General features: G+C 31.0%; 3 protein-coding genes across 4 annotated transcripts; 2 read left to right on the plus strand and 1 right to left on the minus strand.

The window, feature by feature from the left end:
- Nucleotides 1-349: 349 nt before the first annotated feature.
- On the plus strand, nucleotides 350-3,679 carry LOC116767499 (putative acyl-CoA-binding protein). The gene is made up of 4 exons (XM_032657837.2): nucleotides 350-465; nucleotides 1,104-1,131; nucleotides 3,021-3,135; nucleotides 3,412-3,679. Exons 2-4 carry the CDS (start codon nucleotides 1,117-1,119, stop codon nucleotides 3,537-3,539), a joined length of 258 nt encoding a protein of 85 aa, XP_032513728.1. The 5' UTR covers nucleotides 350-465; nucleotides 1,104-1,116; the 3' UTR covers nucleotides 3,540-3,679.
- Nucleotides 3,680-5,568: 1,889 nt separating this feature from the next.
- LOC116767440 (acyl-CoA-binding protein homolog) lies at nucleotides 5,569-9,003 on the plus strand. Of its 2 annotated transcripts, XM_032657761.2 has the most exons (4): nucleotides 5,569-5,687; nucleotides 5,879-5,920; nucleotides 6,481-6,598; nucleotides 8,524-8,998. In XM_032657761.2, the coding sequence occupies exons 2-4, from the start codon at nucleotides 5,906-5,908 to the stop codon at nucleotides 8,661-8,663; spliced, it is 273 nt and encodes a 90-aa protein (XP_032513652.1). In that variant the 5' UTR covers nucleotides 5,569-5,687; nucleotides 5,879-5,905; the 3' UTR covers nucleotides 8,664-8,998. The 2 variants fall into 2 exon arrangements, with proteins under 2 accessions (XP_032513652.1, XP_061383442.1); XM_061527458.1 differs by lacking the exon at nucleotides 5,569-5,687 and having other exon boundaries at nucleotides 5,857-5,920; nucleotides 8,524-9,003.
- Nucleotides 9,004-9,089: 86 nt separating this feature from the next.
- On the minus strand, nucleotides 9,090-16,696 carry LOC116767439 (superoxide dismutase [Cu-Zn]-like). Its single transcript, XM_032657759.2, has 4 exons — nucleotides 15,811-16,696; nucleotides 14,574-14,636; nucleotides 9,977-10,204; nucleotides 9,090-9,477 (listed from the first exon to the last, which is right to left on the minus strand). Exons 1-4 carry the CDS (start codon nucleotides 15,985-15,987, stop codon nucleotides 9,220-9,222), a joined length of 726 nt encoding a protein of 241 aa, XP_032513650.2. The 5' UTR covers nucleotides 15,988-16,696; the 3' UTR covers nucleotides 9,090-9,219.
- Nucleotides 16,697-16,728: the final 32 nt, after the last annotated feature.

The raw sequence follows: 16,728 nt of genomic DNA on the forward strand, positions 1-16,728 counted from the left end.
GATTTTTTTATCCAATTATCTTTCTTTTTTATTTGATGTCCTAAAGGCTAACATCGAATGCCGTAAGTTTCTTTGCAGTAACAACTTACATAGCTTATATTCCATTTAAAGATTAAGTTTAATTTTAGAGCTGTTTAATCAAAAGATAAATAATATAAACAATATTAATTAATTAATTTTTTTTCTCACAATCGGAGGGTCCTGGTACTTAGCGTGAACTTTGAACTCCGAAAAACAAGATGAAGTGTCTCAATAATCTATATGAATTATATCGAATAATATAATATTATTATTTAAATGTGAAAAGCAAATAATATTCAATTAATCTATCTTTAAATATTTTAAATACTTTTGGATGACAGCCCTATCGTAATCAGCAACTAAGATAACCTGCCAAAATTTAACCGGCGCCGCGGACCTGAAAAACTCATTTTCGGTTTCGATTTCAAACAACGTCAAAACCCGGTAAGTTTGGAACATTTATTTTTTATTTATTTAAGGATAACCATTTACTAAAGAAACATAATCCAACATTCAAAGCGTCTTTAGGTACGATAATATCATTTTAAAGGTCTTACATTTAAAAAAAGAACCTCGTTTCTTATTTCAAAAAAATATTCTTGTTAATATAAAACCTTTTTCATATAACTGTTTATTATAAAATTGAATCATCAATACTTAATAGTGTCAATATGATTCTACATACTGTTGTTCAAATTAATTGGGTTAATATATTTAACACAAGCGATGTTTTATAATTATATCGCATGATTATGTTCATTTAAATAAACCATTAAGTGCTTATTATTTTCTGTGCAATGAAAGTGTGAAAGCCAGTCCAGTGTCAATGAACCTTAGGAATGTCATCGCGAAAATCAACGGTATTATACTGCCGCATTCTTTTGCTTTCCGCCATTTTGTGTTCACCTAGCTAGTGATGTAAAACATCTTGAAATCGTTAAAAATATCTATATTGTTCATTGATAATAAACAGAAATATAAGTTTTTTGATTAGATATATTAATCTTTAAGTAATATCTAAAATATAGGTTTAAAATAGTTTATTAATATTAATGAACTGACGTATTTATTTCTTTTCACAGATCTCATTTCACCATGTCTCTCGACGAGGTAAGAATTAGTTAAATACCAGTTACATAGATTCTATACAATCATATTCTTTTGAAATTATTTTAATGCTGTATTACAGTCGCGTTCCCATCATAGATGCAAATAAGCACTGCATACCCTACCCATAAGACAACTAAACCTATATTGTTTAATTCTTACTCACATACTTTTAATTGTGCATTACGGAATAAATGATTTAAATAACTTTCATAAAGCGGTGATGAACAGATCGTAATCGTTTTAAGGCACTTTCGTGGCTCAGAGGTAGTCGATAGATTTATAAAGTATATAGATATTAGTTCTGACCGGATTGTTGTAGTTTTATTCGCGAATATTATCAATGTTTTAGAGGAGGAAATTGTGATGAAAATTTGTATGATTTTTTCAAACATATTCTTCTTACCCTACCCCAAATCTCTTTGCACGCCCCTGCTGTATTAAAATACCTAATGGTTTTAATTTTTAATCAATGAAAGTGTATGCATACAACTAGAGATATTCAAGAAAGTTAAATAATACAAGACCCTTTGTATCATTTTCTGTAAAAGTAAAAACAAGTTCCTAGGTTGCCACACGTAATTCTACGTACGTTTTCATGTAGATTTAAGGAAAAAATCTTGAAACTGATAGTTGTTAGTATGGCCACGCAAAATTCGTATTCAGGATCCTAACTGTGAAATGCAATATTACTCTGTTCTGCCAATGTTTATTGCTCTAAGCTGATAATGTTATTTGAGTAACAACCATATGCAGCTTATATAATATAAAAAAGTATCTAATTCCTGCTTCATGATAAGAGACTAAGAAGTTTGAAATTTACGATAGGTGCTGTTGTTTATATACATTTATAATTAATACTTCTGATTTAAGTTCAGAAAAAATTGTGGGTCGAAAGTATCAGTTTCTAGACGTAAAACATTTGACGTTTGTTGAATTAACTGTAACATCAAAACTACTCGTTTATAAAATTCAATGAAACATTTGTTTTAGGAAATTATATCAAATATAAAAAATCCTTCAATATGAGAAACATTGAATATTTTATAAGGAAATAAGTATGTTTATTACAAGGTCTTTTTTCAATGACAATGTTATAAAGCAGTTATCCTGACAGATTGGAACGTAATTTTAGTGACGTCATCCTAAACACAAATTCCCATAAAACCTTTTTGCATAATATGTTTTAAGTTTTAACAATTTACCTATAATACTGGCTGTTATAAGACAATATTATTTAAAGCACAGTTAGATCGCATTACTCGGATATATTACATTACTTATTTTACCTCCATGTTTCTTTTCCTGTTTGCGACACTGGGGTTTTTGAAATACTCATATAAGGATAGAATCCACTGTTAATTTCAAATGTTGAATATTATACTTGTGAAAAATTGTTATTTTAAAGTCTATGCCTTATTCTTATGACATTTTCCATGTTATCCTTTGCCATTATAATATATCGTAGGTACATTTTTGATAATAATTATAATCGTAATAAAAATTATTAGATCAATCAATCAACTTCTTTTAATCAATCGATCAAACCATATCTCATTATATATGAGCGATAAAATTTGTTTACTTATTTTTTTAATATTTTATTAATACGTCATATAATGCAGACACTAACGAAGCATTATATAAAGCCGTTAAAAATCACCATTTAAAAATTGCTTTAAAGACAAATAAATGACAGCGGTTATTTATTTGATTGATTCCAATTTTTCACTAAGTCTTGATTTAATATGATATAATGACATAATACCGACATAGATAAAAAAAAAAATTACGTGAGAGGAACTATATTTTAACGATTTTTTATCTGTTTTTCTGTATCCAATAGTTAGTAATATTAAATATATGTGTAATGTTTTCTGTATTGTTCTCAGCAATTCCAAAAAGTCGCTGAATCAGTCAGGAACTGGAAGACCAGGCCCAGTGACAGTGAGAACCTCTCCCTCTACTCCCTCTACAAGCAGGCCGTCTTCGGTGACGTCAACATCGGTGAGATGACGTCGCTTATTACCGAACATTAGCTCATACAAATTACATTACAACCTTTTTGGTTTAATTATTGAAACTTTTTAAAATAACACATATAAATAAAATTGTTAGGTCAGTTTTGAACACAATATTTACGATATGAGATGTCGATATGAAAGCTGAATTAAAATTTATTCAAAAGACCCGATCCGTTATAAAGACCGCTATACGTAGAAGTGGTTCTATCATAAAAGTTGGCACGTATTTATTTGTAATGCATTGACTTTCTTTATCCAGCCGAACCCAGCGGTCTTGTTGAGAAGGCCAAGTTCAAGGCCTGGTCGGACCGCAAGGGCATCTCAAAGGATGACGCTAAGAAACAATACATCGAGCAAGCAGAGAAATTGCAGTCCAAATACGCCTAAACACTCATTATAACTTAGGATTATTATTAAATAATATAATGTCAAAATTCTTAATCTCTCAGTTTCGTGGTTTTGTGTCGAATAAAGTGAGCGTAATGAAAACTTTTATAACTTCTTGGTAATTAAATTTTATTTTAAAATTCACGTGATTTCATTTTCCTTTCAACGTCTTAATATTAACATTTAAATTTTTGGTTCGCTTAGTATATTACCGAATATATTTTATTTCACGTTGAGAATAATCGTCAAATTATTCAGAAACATAAAAAAATAGCACGATAAAAAACACTATCCGCACCTCGCAACGGAGGATATACATATGTATGTAATGGGTATTTGTGTAATAAAGAGTTAGGTATTTCTAAGTATGCCAGAATTATAACTCCTTTTATTTTATATTATAACAGAAATAACTCTGGTATTAAAAAGTTATTTATTATGATAAGTACTTATCATACAGCACTTCTCGATATTTTTTTATTAGTTGCACCTTATTGAAAATCTAATATTGCAAATGTTTTCGCACAAATGAAGGCTTTAAATAAGGGTTTGGTTTAAATTGAAAGTTAATTCTACAATCACAAGCTTGGCTCACACGGAGAAGCTATCATCAAATTTGAGATCGATAGATCTGAATCTATTAATTGGTGAAGGGCATCAATAATATTATCATCATTCTAATCACACACTTTACGAAATAACTACCATGATTGAGACTGCCTGATACACTTATAAGATGTATATAATGAAAATAAAACTAATATTTTAATAAAAAAAATACCGCAGAGGCATCCGAAATTATTAGTTTTATTTAAATGAATACTCGCGAGTCTTTTCCGATTAAATGTAATATTGTAATGTAAGTAGTCAGTATATGTGCGAGCATGAATCGTATCAAATATCAGATAGCACACAGTTTTGAACATAATGTTGTCTGTTCGAAATATACTAGAAAAAAAAAATTTGGAACATTTTAAAGTATCGAGGGAAATCGAAGTATGAAACATGTTTAGTAGCTGAAGTAATACGATTTTTGAAATGTTTATTCTGTAAACTACCTACATATATAAACGATGTTGCCAGCTCTGAATTTATTTTAATAATAATAGTAAAGCATTCAGTACGTTTCAATGTAAGTATATTATACCTGACAGATAAAAGAAGAAACTAGAATAAAAACCTCTGAAAACTATTAAACCTATAGTTTATATCAACTATAAAGACCGTATATCATACATTGCACTCCGTCTCTAAATTTTATTTGCCAACGTTATATGACCAAAAAGTGTCGGATTTCCTTGGGTTTAAACAACCAAGGAAATTCGAGTTACAAAAAATTACAAGAATAATAATTTACAGAAAATACTATAGCAGTCCTAAAGTATAGCTGATACAAACTTAAAAGATTCTCCCACCCGCTTTTATTAAGCATATAACGCTTTAAAATCTGTATTTTACGCAGAGGTCTCACTTGATGTTGTTTATATCGATATACAAAATTACAAGAACTAGTATCAGTCACGATTTTATACTTGCACTCCTTGCTGGTAACATCCCAGTGTTAGACTTGTGAAGTAACCGTTCTTTCCAAGACGTAAAGCGATCTTTATTCCACAACGGTATTTTATGGAGTTATTATCAGGTTCCTATTAGGTCACGTGATTAGTTAGACTTTATTAGATTAGATGGAAAACCCATACGTCAGCGACTATATCATGAAAACACCATATGAACAAAGTCATGTTTTTTATTTAATTCATCTTGAAGCTTATGCATACTGTGGACTGACTACATATTATAGACTGAGAAAGAGTTTCGCGAATTTAACTTAATATTACAATTTAGTAGTATAAGAAAAATAATAATCACGAGAATTTAAACATTAAATCTAATATTCATTTTAGTAACTTTTTATTAGTTATTTAATAAGATCGTGAGGTACTTCATCAAGTTTTGAAGTTATAGTATAAAATTATAATTGTTTTAAGCGAACATAACGATATTTTCAAGAATTGGTACTTGGTGCCCCATGCAGATTACAACTGTAGTGAATAGCTTGAAAGAGTAGTCAGTAGTGAGTAGTGAGTGACACTTGACATTTGTTAGCGTGAGTTTGTGGTTGGCGGTCGTCTTTTTCGTGTATTCAAAGTAAGTTGATAAGATTTTATTATTATATTTAAATAATTTCGTAATTATTTAATACTTTGATTGATTGTGTATTGATAATATAAATAGCATTTATGATATTTAACCCTGTGTATATCGTTTATCGCTATCGCCGGTCACGTAGATAGTGGACGCAGTACGTCGCTCAGTAACAGTAGTTGGTATTTTTTTAGGTCTCCTTCGCCGATAAACACATCACAATGTCCCTTCAAGAGGTAAGTTTTTATCAATAAGTTTATAACATTTTTAACCTGAATTAAAATTATACTCGTTTTTTATTTAACCGGTAACTAAAGACGTCAGTCGCTCGGTGTCCTTATTGACAATGCTAATAGTGGCGGTATCGTGCAAATGGATGAAATAATATTTTAATTACGTAAAGTGTGAGATTTAATACTTTTCTAACCTTAGATAGCTTGCGTTTAATTTTACGTAGAAAAAATATCAGAGCATAACAGAGAGAGCCCATTTAAAAGTGGGACAGATTCATTAGTCTTGCTTAATATAGACAATTGCTGTTTGAAAAAATGTCTTCACACAGCACTAAGGAAACTTATTTGCTGAAATCCTCGAATGTTTCGTATATAATGCAGTTCTATGACAATATAAAATAATTCTATAACTATTTATTTCATCAGAATATTGTGGTTTTTAGCATGACAGATTTAAATCAATTCCATATAATTTTAAAAAATCGTATCTCATTAACATACTGACATAGTTATAACAATATTTTCCATTTTACTGTCATTCATATAAAGGTTAATCATTCCAGCAATTTGACCAAGCCGCTGCTAATGTCAAGAAGCTGAAGTCACTACCCAGCGACTCGGACCTCCTTGAACTCTATGCCTACTTCAAACAAGCCTCAGTAGGTGACGCCGATCCTGCCAGTAAGTACATATTTAAAACATATTCCTCGTTAATCTCATGAAAACTGAACATGGGTATAAAATTCCTCCGTACGCATTATTATGTCTAATCTACTGAGGTCTGTTCCTATTTCTATATGGAATAAACTCTTCGATTCCTTCACTGTTGTACATAAATTACCCATTGTATGATAATTCTATTAATATTCGTGTTTGACTAATTAATCATTTTTGTATTGAAGGCAAAGTCAGTTAGGTTCAAAGTTCAAAAGCATTTTTTTTTATTGCATACTTTTTGCTTAGACCAAAGTTTATTTTTATAAGTCCAAGTCATTACGAGATTAACTCCTTGCACAGATAATAAATGGCCTTAACACCAATGTTTGAATATTTTGCATAGACTTTATCTTTAATTAACAAAGCATTTGTCCACCAATTGTCATATTATGGTTCACTTAGGATCGAACTTTTTTTTTTATCCTAGAAAAAAATAAAAATCTGGTAGATTTAGTAGTAAGTAAAATATTTGTAAATCATACAAGCCATGACTTTAATTCAAATCATTACATCTATATGATGTAAATATTATATAATACTTTTAGACTTTATATATTTCTTGTTATAATTAATTTGTCAACAAATAAAAACATTGACATTGGCAAATTATTCTACGACTCCAGTGCGAATGAAGCCATAGTTAAATGAAAATATATCTAAGTATTTTTCATATTTGGCATGATTGACTTTTGGCTACTGATGCTATTTAGTTTTACATCTAGAGTTAGGATATAGCGTGCTCCTGCTTGTGTGATGGTTCACGTTCATCATCACACCACATTCGAAGCATTTTCCATTCAAAATCTTATATTGATACTATTATGTGTGAACATCTATGAACAAAAAACTTAATATAATATTGAACATGTAGTAAGGAAATTTATATGACTATAAATATTATATGTTAAATTTGATATCAATGTTTCTTTTAAGTAATATTAACTCGCTGGAGAAATTATCAGTTTGAAATTAAATTAAAAACAACCGGCTAAGTATGTTCGTACTTCACACACATATCAATGCTACGAGTGTTGAGTAAAAAAATTAAAATTAAGTTATTTTATATATCTAATCATTCTATGAAGTTACAAATACATAATATCAATATTATCTGTTACTAGTAAATAGATTAAATAATCAGCGGACATGATAACACATACCTAATCATGCTTCAAAAGTGGGTTTCAATTTTTTTTTTTTAAATATGTCTTGAATGTTGACAGCTATGACATAGGACATAGATGGAGAATACATGTACGATTTTTATCTTTGATAAATATTCTATGCCAAATCTGTGCTATTGTTACTACAATAAAGGGATAATTTTTACTGCGTATATACGTGTTTAAAGTAAAGGTTACCTCTGTGGTCTCACCTCGCATGATAACAAGCATTAATGTAATGTTTGTAATTACTCATAGCATTCGTCTTGACCTTGACTTGCTTGGATTTTTTTCGCGCCTCAACGTAAACATGTACACTTGTTTATTCAATAATTTAATGAAAAATAATATTCAAACGGCATTGAAAAAGCTAGTTGAAGTATGATTCATGTTCTCCGAGTGGATTCTTTAATTTACTAGTTCTTTCTAGAACTTGATGTAACTCTATGACATAAAATGTCACTTTTTAAAGAAGATATTTTTTTTTATTTAATTTGAAACGAAACGAAATATAGCATGAAATTTTAATATCCGAAATTTGTCTAATATACAGAATTACGTAAATTTCCTGTTTTTTTCTTTGTAGTCAGAGTAAAAGAATTAGTAAAATGTATTATTGTTGAAAATAAAGTGTAACCGAGTTCGCGGCCTGTCACTTTTAAGATATTGTGTAAAATTTACATCTTACAGAATTGCGTACATAATATTTGTAATTTTATTTTACAGACAAACCGGGCATGTTCGATCTTAAGGGCAAGGCCAAGTTTGAAGCCTGGAGCGCAAAGAAGGGGCTTTCAAAGGAGGACGCACAAAAAGCGTACATCGCTAAAGTAGAAAGCCTTATCGCTTCCCTTGGTCTACAATAACTTAGTGTATATTCACAAATAATTTAAGTTTATTATAAGGCAACAAATAATTTGTCGATTGGCAGGAAATCGATAGACTGTTTCTAACGCACACAATGTTGCCAACATAATAATCAATTTTTTTGTAAAGAAAATCAAGTGCTCTTCCTTATTTTTACTTCAGCGAGTTCAATAATGTTGAAAGTTTTTTTTACATTTGTTATAAAATCAATTATTATTTCTACAGCTTGTTTTCTATTTATTTATTTGGTTAAGACATCACATTAAGGATATTTACAAACTTGGTGCTCTTTTATTGTAAAGCTAATTCACATTACTATTTTGTTATTTATATTGCTTTATAATAAATAAAGTAAAAAAAAAATGAAATACAATTATTTTAATACTCCCTTGTTATATTCACACGTGAGGCAAATAATTAGAAAATGGGTAAAAACATATTTATTTATTATCTATGACATTATACACTGACAGCTGCATTTGTCAATGGTTTTACAGCTATGACGTATATTGTATTTTAAGAACTTAATTTGTTGCTTGTCGATAAAATGCTAAATTAATTAAGATAGCCGATAATGCCGCAGGCTATAGCAGGACCCGAGGTGCCGGTTAGGGCGCTATCCTCAGTACTGGACCTTCCATAGTCGTCTTCACTTTTGCTTATAGCTAATGACCGGCCAACGATAGACCTCGGGCCGGTAAGTGATATGAGGTGGTCGACTATTTTGACATCTAAAGTAGCGCCCTCTTCGGCTTTTATATTACCAAGATCGCCAACATGGCGGACGGCGTCCCGCGGACCTCCGTGACGCCCCTGAAACATTATGAATCAATAGTGTATTATTGTATACGTCATTCAAAAAAATATGTCCAGAAACTAAAAACGGAGGTATTAAAAATATTTTACGTCATTATGCAATAACTTTTTTAATCTGACAGTTATACGAAATTTTACTAGAGAGTTATCTATACAAAATGATATATCTTTTCATTTTACATATTAATGAATCAACATGTTATTTGTCTAAGAATCCTCATAATATCTGTCTTAGTTCGTAAATTGTAACATGTAATATGTATCAAGCAAGGTGCTCTGAATTGTTGACATTAATCGTTGGAACAATTTCGCTTAAAGAGCAAATATTAACTCGACTTTTATTGGCTATTAAGTTAGATTATAAACCACTACAAAGTTGTCGTTAAGAGCTTCAAAGATCACACATTTCGTAGTTAATAGCTTTCAGATTTACTATCTGTAATTAAAATATTTCAAGTCTGTGGTGGCTGTAACTATATATATAAGAAATACACACGTAATAAGCAATAAAATGGGGACCAATCTTTTTGCAATTGTCATCAACATCGCCAGTCTGGTGTACGTGTAGTCCATGAAGTCCCGGGGACAGTCCTGTAATGTTTCCCTCGATGGACACTGGTCCGTTTGGAACTAACTGCGTGAATACTAAATCTCCCTCCACGCCGGATTCTTCATCGTCTTGGAGGTGAACTATGGCTTGGATTCCGGGAATTGGCTGTGGTCCCTGATCAATGACATTAAATGTTAGATATTTGTTTTTAAGGAAACATTTATGAAGTACAGCGCTTTATGTTGTTAACTTTCGTATTATCGTATTTAGTATTTTATATATTGACTTTTTATTTTGAACATGCAAAGGAAACTGCTTTTCTGTCTGAATGTGTTCCTTATGGCTGACTACAAATATGGAAAGGATAATAAAAATACTATCGTAATTAAGTGTTACGTAATTATATTGCTTATCATCAATCACTACATATTATAGAACAAAGTCCCTCGCCGTGTCTGTCCGTCTGTCTGTTCGCGATAAACGGAAAAACGACTGCATCGATTATATCAAACAGTCATCACCACTATATATATATTGTATCTACTTGTGTGTACATTAACGGTATTTGTTTAAGATGTCGGGAAAACATGAGCCGTCTGAGAGGTTTTAACTGCCTTAAGTCTTTGAGATATAACAAAATAATATATTGTGGGTTTGTGTTTCTTATATAGGTCTACAGAAAAGTCCGCGGTGGCTTATGTCTATACCTTAAGGATAACATACTATATCCAATTTACAACTTTTGAAAATTGGCATTCCTAAAGCGTTTATTGGAAAGCTAATTCCATTAATACGGTATTAAGTCTGATCAAAATAAATTACTTCGTTTTCAAGCCTACATCAGTATCTGTAAATGACTTTTTAAATCATTTAAATTGGGCGTGCCATTTGAAAGTTCTCATAAAACAAGTTTAATTCTTAAAATTAAATAGGCTATTTTACATTTTTGTAAAGAGCCCGTGCGAAGCCGCGATGGTTCCTAGTTTAATATCATTCAAATCGATAAATCCTTTCAGTGTTACGGTTGTCAAAGCTATGTTCTGTCACAATACGACAAAAAGTAGCCAGTAAATACAACGAGCATGAAACTTTAAGATAGACTTTTTTCATGGTGGTAGAGCCTAGCTGTGGGCAAATTGCTGCACCTCGAACATGGGCTGGCTCAACCGGGGATGTACCACCCTCTCACAGAAGATCGGCGTGAAGCAGTCTTTAATGGCTGCGTTTTGCCCGATGAGTGAGAGAGCCGGTTGCCCTTTCCTTTTTCCCACCCTTTTCCCAACCTTTCCTCTGTTTCTGCCCTAAACAAGTGGCAACGCATCCGCAAAACTATTTTGCGGAAGTCCTTGGGCGACGGTACTACCTCCATCAGGTAGGCCGTCTGCTCGTTTTTCTCTCTTTATCATAAAAAAAGATAGTTTGGTATAGCCGCTTATTCCTGTTTCTTAATTTCTCACGGTAAAAAATACTTATTGGTAGTAGTACTTGATGGAGTACTTATTCGATAACTAACAAATGTCACTTATAAGAGTCATTAGTGAATCTCCGGCCTTAAATATAAAGTTATTTGCTTCAATTATTGTCTTGCTATTATAACGAACTTTAAATTCGAGTGCTCCAAATTTGGTTGTCAGAAGTTTAAAGGACTATTTTTAACTGAATCAGCGAAATGTTTATATCAATTTATTTAAGTAAGACTTTTGTAGATACCTACCTTGTAGTAATAAATTTGCCTCCACTCCCACTCTCTATCAAAAATTGTGGATATACAAATGAATATAAATAATCATTCAAGCTATCAAAATAAAAATAATGTAAAAATTAGATTAAGATAAGCGGCCAGTAATTGTCTCTGAGTAAAAATATCAAGATATAGGAAGAATGTTGAAAACGTGTATCAGTCGTTAGATTCCAAAAAAAAAAAAAAAATTGTAAAATGGCATTAAAGTTTAACAAATATGATATGTATTTGTTTTATCAAGAAAATTAAAATATGTTATTCAGACTTAAAAGTAAGAAATAATTAATGTGTAATTCAAGATAACAATTATAACCATTTTATAGTCATCAAGTTTACAACAATAGACATCGAGACTATAACTCCATGATACGCCGACCTTGACACGGCACAAACTCAACTGCAATTACTAGCACGCGTCACTCGTAACTTGCACAATCTGTGACGTCAGATAATTGCGTTTTGTCAATCAATACAAAAGTTGTTTGATAACGAATTGTACCGAATAATTTTATTATACAAATGACTTTACAAAACTTATTAACAATTCTATTCTTACGGATATGAAAAAAAAATGTTTTATGTCCATAATAGTAAGTTTTATTGCGTATTATATTTTAAAATTAAATATACCGATGTCGTTGTGTATGTTTCATTAAGTTTTATTGAAATAATTGTAATGTATTCGAGTTATATTTTATGGTTTCGATTATGGCAAGTGATACGAAAATAATTCCGATTCGTATGTAGAAATGTTTTACGGCACATGTCAAACTATTGTTAATGTGTTGGCCTCTGATAACGTATTTAACAGATAAATAAGTAATCCCTCACGGTCTATGGACTATCATAATTTTCGAAACATCCTATTAAAATATTTGCATGAAGAGGATGTGAGAATATCGTCCGTGATGTAAAATTATCCTTCAGATATCACTTTTGATTATTCCATCAAAGAAATACGAAACGTGTTCCAAAACATGTTTAATGTAATATTTTTAAATATTAAAAAAATTATTATGTGCAAAACTAAGTAATTATAAAAACAGTATAACGACAGTATAATTGTCTTAATTAATTCAGAGATCAGATTACGAATGATACGGAAATAATTACAGGCTTATGATTTTTAAGTGTTGATTGCCGCTATTGTTTTTCATGGAATTGAGATAAAATAAACATTTTGTACAGAAATATAATGGAATGGAGTATTTAAGGATCGCAGCAGTAAATCTATATTAAAATCATTCAAACCTTAATTCAACAAAAAATACTGTTTCACTGTCATGTGTTGCAAGTGTAAAAAAAAAAAAAATTTTTTAATAGGATATATCGAAAAAGGTTTTAATGGCTTACCTCTCCATAGATAATCTTCCGGGTTTTTTAGGCTATCATAAGACCCTGGCTTATCGTGAGTGTACGATTATTGATGGGAGGTTAACACCGTAATATGTCTGAGCTGGTCACGTTTAACTGATTAGAGGAACGTTTAATTTTTTTATACGTTAATTATGTTTGATATTATTTTTGCATATGGTAACAATTAAATACGCGTGTGTGTAGATTCATTAGTATTTTTTTTAATTTTACTTTTAATCTGACTTTTTGACATAAAATATCATAAAATATACACATTTTTGACATAAAATATACACATATTTTTTCAAATAATAATGACATAGGAAATATTTCTTGTAGCTTTGAGCGGCTATTTCATCAGTTGAATTAATCTTGTATTGTTTTGATAGAAAGTTTTAATATTTATAGCAACACCTATTGGATAGATATGATTAGAAACTTGTTTCCATGAAAATCTCGATATGATATTTTCGCAACTTGCTTCATAATTTCGTATCTCCGTTAGCAAAAACCGAGGCATTCTTAGGATCGCTCAGTGTTAGATCGTATGAAAAATTTACAGAAGATAATCGTGTTGAAATTAATAAGGAACCATCGGGTTCAGGGAATACTGAGAAGTGAAGAATAAGTAAAAGGAACACGTGGAGAATCAGAAGTCATCTATACCTGTTTCCTTGGAAAACGAAATTACTATATTTACCCTTTTGAGATCGATTCGTTTAAAAATGTTTCTTTTATTGGAATATAGAAATGATCTTAATTTTAATTTACAAATATGAAAGATATGAAAACCTTAGTTTTGAAGTAACGACACAGAGTTATTACCGTTATACGTCAATAAATAGTTTGATGGTGGTGAACTAAGCGTAACACGTCCATGAACACATGGGGATATTCAATTTCTATGGAAAAGTGCTATGTATCGGGATTTATATGTACCTAAGTGACTAACTGTTGGTATCTATTTAGTCAGGCGAAGGAAGAACTACAAACTATCCGTGTTTAATGTCTCTGTGCACTTATAGTTATGGGTATAACTTAATTTTGCGTTAGATGCATTTTATTGACAGCAATCCCGCGTTTAGACGTTGACAGCTTGTTCCGTGTTGCAACCCTTGTCTTGTAAGTGCTTCTAGTATGGTAAGGGTTTATTTTAATTTAAATTATGACTAAATATTCGCCGTTCCTATTATTATAATCTAATTTTAACAAATATATTTCTCACATATATTAATCAAAGTGACCTTATTTTTCAAACCTTTTTTCGTCCAATAATCATCGTGACATAAATCTTAGTTGTTACAAATAAAATAATGTACGTTGATTCTCATTAGTTGGATAAAATTAAGAGTAAATGTTCGGATTTAAATATATTTTTTAGTAATTTAATTAATGGCTATCACACGCACGTATATATAGGTATGTATATAATAGTGTTTTACTTACAATGGGTATTTGGATCTGTTTCTGTGAGCGGTCTCCGTCTAGTGGATAGGTTGTACCAAGTTCCTGAAACAACGTCACAATATGTTTTTCTATTTTCCAACAATAAGGTCGGGGACGATTAATGTTTATACAAGTGTATTTTGTATCACTATGATGCATTATATAATGTGTTTAAACTATTTGAAACATGTTTAAATTATAAATTCTTTGATACTTGAGAATACTTTTTCTATTTCCGTAATATGGCTGACGGAAGTACTTAATTTTCTAACAATTATCGGTAAGGTAACACATTTTGCATATCCTCACTACACTACTTTATTTTGAACAAAATAATTTGCGAAGATTCATGAAATTGAAACTGATAAGGCTCCGTAAGGAGTGTGGGTCCAGACTTGGAGTAAGCTTACAAAGATAAACGTATATAAAAATATGTTTATATTCTATGCCAATGTGTTCTCCTTTCTACTCGCAATATCATGTCTTTTAATATTTAATTGAGTAACATATTTTTTTTGATCTTTATTTTATACTACCAATAAACAGCTGAATTGATAAAATTATTCTGTATTAAATTTTTTTTACTACGTTTCATACAGTACCCATAATATAGTGCTGTCATTCTGTCCGCTGTCACAAATTGCAATCAAGTACCGCTACCGGTTTTATTTGAATCGATAAAAAAGCTTTTAAATTACACACAACACTCAGACATCTTTGATGAAAAAGGTGATTAGATCTTTAAAAAGTACAATGAACTGTAGAAAAACATCGCTAATTGTATTTCACATCTAATTTGAGTTACTTTAAAATGTTACCACATCTAAAATAAATTACTTTTATATAAGTTTTAACATATTTAGTTTAGTTTTCTTGTTAATATATTATATGTATTTGCATTATACGATTAAAGTTTTGATAAATAAAGACAACATTTTTAATTGTATAAATGTTAGAAATTTTTAATTGTAATAAGATCTAGGAGTTTCGCGAGTATTCATTTAAATGAAACTAATATTTTCGGATTACTACGCGTATTTTATGATTTTTAAAAACCTACATACTACTCTGCTGTAATCGCGGTTGCTGCAAAGTAACCGAAACGTCGCGAATAAGTAGTTTTAAAAATCATAAAATACTCGTAGTAATCCGAATAATATTAGTTTCATTTAAATTTTTAATTATTTTCTTTAACGCTCGCTGAAATATTTGGATAGACATTTTGTCAAGTACTCACATATAAGTACGGCTCCATGAATACTTCGTAAACATTGCTCTGGTAGTCTTCTACAGCGGGTATCGTTTTGATCAATAAATTCCTGCCGTAACCCGGTATGCCTTGTAGACTTTTCCCTTTCAGCACGGACACAAGCCACAAGAACTGGCTGAGAAATATGTGCAGCCTCAAGTTCATTGTGAATTATTTTCAATAGTTATATATGTTTTTTAAATTGACGCCTTCCGTCAACGGAAGCTATAAGGCGTGCTGACTTTTCAAATGGCCGGCTATCAATGGTTTGATGCACGCTATAAAAATAAGTTGTACTTTTTGGATGTGCGCTGGGATGGCTGTCATTAGCTCTCCGTGAGCTTACAAGGCCCGTGACTGAGAAGCGTGACGTAGGCGTTTAGATACGCCAGTCTTCAATGACTGGAAGTCGGCAGTTAGTTCGTGCGCCGTTAAGTATAAACGATTGGTAGTATTATAGCGTTTAATAAATTCAATTTTATTTTCATTGTTATTGCCGTAAGTAAGAACAAGGCGTCATACCTTTAAGCTGCACTATGTTAAATTGTGACGTTTAATGGGTAAATGGACCGATGTGGGGGATTCTTAAGAAGGGGTGCTATGAGTTTGACATTAACGTCTGGGTGTGTGTGCGCGTGTCTGTCTGTTTCTGGCATAGTAGCTGTCAAACGGATCGACCGAATTCGATGAAATTCCATTCATTTGAAAGCCAATTTCCTTGCGCTGGTTATGTTAGAAACTATGGTTGGTTAATATCGATCCAGTAGCGAGAGTGTCAGTTCTTTTTGAAATAATGTAGGGTATGATACCTGGTTCTCATGCTTGTCACTATAATCGTTAAATGAAATACGGGGAAAAAAAATTGGTTGAAGATGATCTATAATGGATAAGAGTCAAACATATTTT

Source organism: Danaus plexippus (assembly GCF_018135715.1).
Source record: "Danaus plexippus chromosome 9 unlocalized genomic scaffold, MEX_DaPlex mxdp_26, whole genome shotgun sequence".
Taxonomy (NCBI): Eukaryota; Metazoa; Arthropoda; class Insecta; order Lepidoptera; family Nymphalidae; genus Danaus; species Danaus plexippus.

Bases quoted from the DNA above. Each gene is read 5' to 3' on its own strand.
- LOC116767439 (XM_032657759.2), bottom strand. From the start codon at position 15,987: ATGAACTTGAGGCTGCACATATTTCTCAGCCAGTTCTTGTGGCTTGTG. The intron at 14,637-15,810 runs GTGAGTACTTGA...ACGTTGTTTCAG, and splicing joins TCATGGAGCCGTACTTATAT to GAACTTGGTACAACCTATCC. The intron at 10,205-14,573 runs GTAAGTAAAACA...GTCATTGATCAG, and splicing joins AACAGATCCAAATACCCATT to GGACCACAGCCAATTCCCGG.
- LOC116767499 (XM_032657837.2), top strand. The intron at 3,136-3,411 runs GTGAGATGACGT...TTCTTTATCCAG, and splicing joins CTTCGGTGACGTCAACATCG to CCGAACCCAGCGGTCTTGTT.
- LOC116767440 (XM_032657761.2), top strand. The intron at 6,599-8,523 runs GTAAGTACATAT...TTTATTTTACAG, and splicing joins AGGTGACGCCGATCCTGCCA to ACAAACCGGGCATGTTCGAT.